At 52.7% G+C, this 7393-nt stretch overlaps 1 protein-coding gene across 4 annotated transcripts in view; it reads left to right on the top strand.

Moving 5' to 3' along the window:
* The first annotated feature begins 4079 nt into the window (after positions 1-4079).
* The window catches only part of KIRREL3 (kirre like nephrin family adhesion molecule 3), a 352826-nt gene continuing 349512 nt past the window's right edge, over positions 4080-7393 (top strand). For all 4 annotated transcript variants that reach the window (XM_079326677.1, XM_079326675.1, XM_079326674.1 and 1 more), the window contains exon 1: positions 4080-4273. In XM_079326677.1, coding sequence (XP_079182803.1) covers positions 4213-4273 — 61 coding nt within the window. In that variant the 5' untranslated portion in view covers positions 4080-4212. The remainder of the gene's footprint in view (positions 4274-7393) is intronic.

Below are 7393 nucleotides of genomic sequence, written 5' to 3'. Positions count from 1 at the left end.
TGCAGATTCCTTCCAGCTCAGCCTTCCCAGCTGCCAGCCTCAGCTCCCCTCAGACAAAGGGGGTGCCAGCCTGGCTTAGGGAGCTCTCCCCACCTGAACACAAAACATCACCAGAGCTCTTTTCATTTTTGTTTTAACCCTCAAAGCTTCTCCCTCCCCTCCTGTGGCTGCTCCCAGGCCCTGCCTCTTTCTGCCCATGTTGAACAAGAGCTTTATCGAGTGCCACAAGCTGAGGGGCTTTGGCAGCTCTCCACACAGCCAGGAGGAACAGGAGACAAGGAGAGAAAAGAGTCCAGGCTCTCCCCATGGATCTGCTTCCCTGGCCTTGCCTGGGCTGTTTTCAAAGAGGATCCTGTGGGAGATGAGGCAAGGGACTGGCACTTTTTGGCTGGGGCTGCTCTGGAAAGCGAGGCACAGCCAGAGCTGGAACACTGGAATTCTTCTCATGTCCTGGGCAGAGGGGCAGGCAGAATTGGGGAATTTTGGGAGGCAGCTGCCTTCACTCTTGCAGGAAAGGCAATGGCAGCTGTGTCTACCTGGGGCCAAATGAAAAGGTTTTTTTCCCCCTCCCTCTTTTCTGCCCTCTGCAAGAGCACTTCAGGAAGGTGGTGACCTCCTGGGAGATCAGCCTGGAAAAGCTGTCCCTGTTTTCTGCCCCCTCCAAGGGCATCCCAGGAAGGTGGGGAGATCAGCCTCCTGTCCTGATGTCCCTGGTTTGCTGGTAGGAAAAAGACAGCCCCAAATATCCCCCCAAAAGCTCAGCCTGGCTTCACTGCATCCTGCCATCCCCAAGGATGGACTTGGCATCTCCACGACCCCTCAGCCCCAAAACTGCAGCGTGGGACAAAGGCTGTGCCTCACTCCTATTATTTGGAAGGACAGCTGCTCCTTCCTCCATGCCTTTATCAATTTTTTTTTGCTTTCTAATCAGGAGTCAGCCCATGCTTGGAAGGATTTGTGTTGTGAACAGGTGAGGAAGGGCAGCAGAGGGGAAACTGAGGCACCAGGGATGTGTTTCCTCAAAGCCACAGGGGAAGTTCTGAAGCAAGAGCAGGGAAAACCTCCAAGTCCCAGCTCTATGTTTTTCCAGCAGGACTCTGCACAGCTTTCACTTGTCATGTGTATTTTTAAATGACAAGGAAAAGATTTTCTAAACCAGGGAAACGTGATTATTTCCCCCTCTCTCTCTCTTCCAGGTGCTTGGCTTAGCATTGTAATACCACAAGAATGAAATCCATCTGAGTTGCTGTTGTCCTGCTGCTTAAAACCCCATTTTCTGTCAATATTGCTTCATTTTGATCAAGCTCCTTACATGTTTTATATTATTCTCTTTTTTTTTTTCCCTCCATTTTGCTGCAGCATTTCAGAACATTTTGTTTCATGCACTTCCCAGTAAATACTCCTCAGTAAATAGCCTGGAAGTAAGAGAGGCAAAGGCAAGAGAAAGTCTGGGCTTTCACTGTTGTGGTGTTTCATATCTATTATACTTGTCAATGTGGAATATAAAAAAACAAAAAAAAAGGGTAGGGGGGAAAAGGGGAATTGACCTGTTTTATCCCCACTGATGTTCAGAAGGAAGGAAAAGCTTGAGCATGTGCTCTTTCCAGCTTCTGCAACTGCTCTTTGCCTTTAGATACTCACAGGGCAGCTGTGTGACCCCAAATTCCATGGGAAATGTGGATGTGACCCCACCATGGCCAGGCCTGGGAGCAGGGGCTGCAAAGGGACCCCATGTGGGGCAGAGCCTCCAGCACCAGCTTAATATTCCTCCCCAAAGGCTGCTCCCTCCCAGCTCCCTGATTTTCTCAGCTTTTTAATTGGAATGATTCATTTCCTTCCACAACACAGAGCAGATTTAAATGAGATATCTGAGAGGAGCAGCTAATAATCAGTTTGCACTCGATTTGCTCTCCTGATTCAGGTGGAGGGGAGCTGATCTTGCAGGACCCTGCTCAGGCTGCAGCAAGCCAAAATTGTGTCAGAAAGCTTTATTTATTTTATTTTTTTTTTATGAGCCAGGTTCTCTAAATCAAATTTGACTACCAATGTAGTCAAAAGCACAGAGGTAATCAGTTAATAAAACTTTGCACTTACCTGCTACTTCCACTCAAGGATTTAAAGCCCTTTGCAAAGGTCAGTATTGCAATGATGAGAATTTTCCAGCTGAAATGTTTTCACTGGGAAGGAGAAAGAAGAAGAATAAAAAAAAGGAGACAAAAATATTCATGATTCCTGGAAGTTTAAAATTCTGCTGTTTTGGATGCAGGCAAGGAATAATATTTTTTTGTGAAAGGGAAAGAAGAAATTGCCATGCAAATGTTAATGGTGTTTTGAAGCTTCACAGGAAAGCCTGACTTGTGTAGCAGCCTTAATATACATTAGTACCCCTCGTCTGCAAGCAAACAACATTTTGCAGAATAAACTGAAACACAACAGGGAGAGCCTTGGAATTATTTAGAAATCTAATTCCCACTGAAATCAGGCACTGAGCAATTTATTCCACGCACATTTAAATCAGTGCTGCTGCCAGAAAAAATACACCCAAAAATGCACCACCTGTAACCTGCGAGGCACAGGGACATCACTGCAGTTGTGGCCACTGCCAGAATCCCTGTCAGGGCTGGAGGTGATGTCCTGGTGGAAAATGCATTCCAGGAGTGCCACTATCCCTTAGAGTGGGAAAATGCAGGAATAGGACAGTTCCAAGCAGCCAGCCCCACTTTGGCACCTCTTTCTCCCAGGGACACAAGCAGGCAGGGATGGGCAAACCAGCACACGTGGAAAAACCCAAATAAGCTCGATTTCCTTAGGGATGCAAGCTAAAAATAATAATAAAAGCTCTTGATTTGCAGGGTGACTCCCCCTCCTCTGAGAGCAGAGCCTGCGTGCTATGCTTGCATTTCAATCAATAAAACTCAGCTCAGTGCTGCTCCTAAGCCAGGTTTAACCACCTGGCACCAGTTTAGCTTGTTAGCACAAGTGGATTTTGGAAAGTTATCCTTTTTTAGCCAGATCAGTGCTGGTAGTCGTGGCTCAACCACGATTTAGCCATGGTCCCACCAAGGTATGCAGGAAGCCCCAGAACAGCAGGGAGAGCTGTGCAGCCTTTTTTTCAAACTCACCTTGCAGTAATTAGAGTCCACAGCTGTAATTACTTTCTCATTTTGGTTTAATAATTGCCTCAGCCATCCCCACATGCCCCTCAGACTGGTGATGAGGGAGGCTCTGGCAATAGTAGCCACATAAAGTGTAGTGGCAGCCAAAGATTCCATTACTTGGGTTTGATTTTTGGGAACCTTTGCTCTGCCCCCACCCAAACTCCTGCTGGGTGAAAATGATATAAAAGAGGTTAAAAACCCCAAAAGAATAAAAATGGTGATTAAAGGTGAGAAAAGGCCCTTTTGTCCCTTGTGCCAATCCTGCAAAACTACAGCAGGAAGCGTTTGTACAGGGTCCCCCCTTACAAATAAAACTTTATTTTTTGTGTGTGTGTGGGGGGGGGGTATTTTTATTTTTTTACTCCCAGCCCCAATGCATGTTTTTATGGAGGTGTGAAAAGCTGCTGCTCCCCTCCTGAAGGAAATGAGGGTGCAGCTCTGGGGGTCTTCCAGGGGGACCCCCCATCTCCAGCTCCCTCTGGACTTGTGGGAGGTGGCTGGGGGGGGACGATAACACACACATTATTCCCCCTTCTCTTCCCCCGACTTTGGGGAATATTTCAGGGTGAGGCTCCCCCGGGAAGGCACGGACCACCCCGCAGGGCGGTGAGGAGGGGTCCAGGTTGCCGTGAGTGATGGGCAGCGACCCCAACCCATTCCACTGGAGCTGGGGCGCGCAGGAGTTCGCGCTCCTGCTTTAGATGCCCCGGGAGAGGGGCGAGCATCCTTCACACCTGAGGCAGGAGCAGCCCCGACACCTGCCCTTTACCCCCATCCCCACCTCCCCCCTCGGCGCGCAGAGCTCTGGGGAGGGGGCGATGCGCGAACCTTCCTCCCCGCGCAAGTTACTCCCCCTTTCCCCGCCACTTTGCCTCCCTCCCCTTCCCCCCCGCTCCAAAAGCCGCGCTGCGCCGCCGAGCTCCGCCAGTGAAGGCAGCGCTGCCGGGGGAGGAGCTGGGGGGGGCGGCGATGGAGCGGAGCCGGCGGGCGGCGGCCTGAAGCCCCCGCCGGCAGCGGCAGCGGAGCCCGAGCGGCGCCGAGCCCACCCTGAGGAATGAGCGCTCTCCAGGCTGACCTGCTGCTGCTGCTGCTCGGCTCCCTCCTGCTCAGCCACGGTAGGACCCCGCACTTTGCGAGCGGGGCGGACGGGAGGAGCCCGGGGGGGGTCCCCGCTTCGGGGTGGGGTGCGGGTTTTGCGGGGGAGAGAGGGAGGATTGCGGAGTTCTCCCTGCAGCTTACCTTTCCTCCCTTTAAAAATAAGGGGGGGAATCTTTAGTATGCAAACGAGCGCGTTCTGTTCCGGCTTGGTTAATTGGACGGTGTTTGTGTATAAACGCGGCTTGGATCAGCAGCAGCCCCCCCGGCTCCCCCATGGCCCCCGTGGCCGCCCGGCTCTCCCCCGGTGCAGGCGGGCCATGGATGCTCCGCTCCGGCGGCGGCTCCAGCCGGGCACGGGAGCTGCGGCTGCGGAGCGCGGAGGGCACAGATTGGCGCCGGGGGTGCGAGAAGGAGAGTTGATTGCAAGGCAGGCAACCCGGGGGAGGTGGGCACCCCGCGGGGGTGTCACCGCCCCATCCCACCGCCCCACAGCGAGGGCAGCAGCGTGGGAATCCGCAGGAATTCGCCGCGCAACTTTATAACCTGCTTGATTCCCACGCAGAAAAAAAAAAAAAAAAAAAAAAAAAATTAAAAAAAAAAAGGATTTGGGAAGTGGGCGCGTTTGGGGAAGCTGTAGCTGACACGCTGCTGTGTGCCCGCTCCCTGGACTATCTGTCACCTGTGGAGGACGCTGAGCTGCAGCCAGACCCGGCTTCGCCTCTGTGCTGCTCATCCCTCCCAACGCCGGTGTCAAATCCCATCTGTGTCACGCCACCGTGGTCCCCACGCCAGCTTTTGTGAGGGTACGGCTTGGGGATGCTTGGGAAAAAAAAAAAAAAAAAAAAAAAAAAAAAAAAAGAAGAAAAGGATAAAAAAACCCCAAACCCACGCAGCTAGTCCATCTGTTGATTAAATGAAGGATAAAACTTTTGGAGAGAGCAGTGCTTCTCCACGGGCAGCTGGTTTTTTTGCTCAGCCATACATTAGTGCTGAACATCCCCCACCATACGCTGGGTTTCACCCTATTCCCGGAGCAGGGACGCCGTGTTTGTGGTGTCTGTGCTCCTGGTTATCTTTCTCTCTCTTTCGCTGCGCTCGGATGCGATGTTGGGCTCAGGCACTATCCTCCCTTCCCCTTTTCTCTTCCCCTCACTCTCTGCTTGTACTAATACTCCTTCGGGGAGGAAGCTGTGTTTGCATTTGCCTGTGCTGCCGCACAAAAGAAACCCACTGTGTCCTCCGTGTGGGTTTCTGGCTGAACAAATCCGAACTCTCCGTGGTACAGCAGGGCAGCGGCGGGCCCGGGCACAGCGGCAGTTTGGGAACTGCTCCCGGCCTTCCCGCATCCCTCCCGGCTCCCACACCCTGCCCGTCCCTGCAGCTCAAATGGCACTTTGCTAGCGGGGCTGGAGAAGTTTGTGAGCGGGATCCAGCCGGGGTTTGTTGGCTTCTCCCCCCGCTCCTTCCTTCTGCAGCCATGATTTTAATGTGGGTTAATGCACTTTTTAATAGCGCTGGCGTTGGGAAGCCACGGCGGCTCCTCGGCTCTGCTGCCTGAGCTCAGCTGATTTGTCTCCTGCCTGTTCCAGCAGCATCGTGCATCTGGTACCTGCTTATTCATGCCGGGTTAGGAGGCACAGAGAGTGCCTTGCAGAGCATTTTTTGGGCTGTTTTCTCCCACAGGATGAGCCCAGAGCGTTGCTGTGGAATTGCAGCTGTCCATACGAGGCAGCAGCGCTGTGGCTCTTCCCTTCGGGTTGAAACCCTGCAAAGGATCCCTGAGAGGGTTCAATGCACAGGATTCCTTCAGCCACACGCTGCTGTGGGGGAGAAAAGGCCTGGATAGAGGTGCTGAAGCTGATTTCCAGCACGTGTTGTGTTTGCCTCCCCTCGAGCAGCTGCTGTGTCCAGGTGTGGTGGCACTGGCTGGCGGTGACAAAGGTGTCCCTAAGGTGTGGGGATGGGGTGCTGTTCCCACATGTGGGGCAGCCCTGCCTTGCTCAGGAGGAGCTGGTGGTCCAAAACTCACTTCAAGGGACAACTGAAAGTGTGTAGCTCTGCCCTTCAGGAGTTTCAGGAGCTCCTTTTTGTGGGCAAGGGGCAGGCAGGGATGTGCATTCTTGCCAAAGTGGCTTGAAGAGATTTGCTGTAATTAAATTCCCCCGAACCAAGTGCAGCAGGGCAGGAAATATCACCCCTGCTGAAAACCCCACTTGGGATCTCTGGTCTGGACACTACTTTAAAAAAAAAAATCTTATCCCAAACATCTCCAAAAGGACATTTTTCATCACGGGATTTGCACACCTGTGCCCTTGGGTTTGTGTTTCATGGGCATCCTGGTGATATCCTGACATTCTGCTGTTCCTGCAGCTCGTGTAGGCTGGAACTTGGGCTTCCAGTGGTGCTTGCAGGAGGAGGAAGCTGCTTTTTGCTCCTGTCTGGGGCCGTGCTGCACCTGGGAGGGAGGAGGATTTGTCCCACAGCTCCCTGCCCCAGGGGACCTGGGCAGAGCAAACTGCCTTCCCTGGAGCATCCTCTGTTTTTTTCCCTTGCAAATAGTCTGAAACAGCCTGTGCTGGCTCTTTCTGAGAGTTGATAGCTCAGTGCTCCAGGGCTGGTTTTTCTTTGGTACCACTCTCTCTTCCACCCCCTCAAAGCTGTCAGGGCCATGGCTTTGGTGGAAGGGAGGGAAAGTCCCAGCACAGCTGGGATTACCCATTACAGTGTGTGGTACCCTTGGTGGGAAGGAATTGCTGCTGCCATGAATCTGCCTGGGGAATAATTCACCTGTTCCTCCCCTGCTCCAGTGTCAGACAAACTGGAGGAGGCTGGAAACAACTGGGAAGGTGTCTCAGTGTGGGAGCTGGGGCTGTGGGGAGCAGCACCACTGAAGATGCACCTGCAGCCACCTCCTTCCCTCACTGGCCTGTACTGGATGGATTTGGCAGCATCTTAAATTTACCTTGGATGGGAAGATTTCTGCCTGTCTGGGGCTCCCTTTCCAAAGGCATGTTTGCTTTCCCTCAGGGTGATGAATACCGAGTTCTCTGGGTGTTGCAGGGTATGTTTTTCTCCTTCACAGTTCACTTGGTTCCTCCCTGGAAGCAAATGCTTTACAATCTTCTGTCAGAGGGGCT

The sequence above is a fragment of the Erithacus rubecula genome, assembly GCF_903797595.1.
Source record: "Erithacus rubecula genome assembly, chromosome: 25".
In the NCBI taxonomy this organism is placed as follows: Eukaryota; Metazoa; Chordata; class Aves; order Passeriformes; family Muscicapidae; genus Erithacus; species Erithacus rubecula.
Note: the sequence above shows the minus strand (reverse complement) of the source record. Positions and strands in the feature narration are given on the sequence as shown.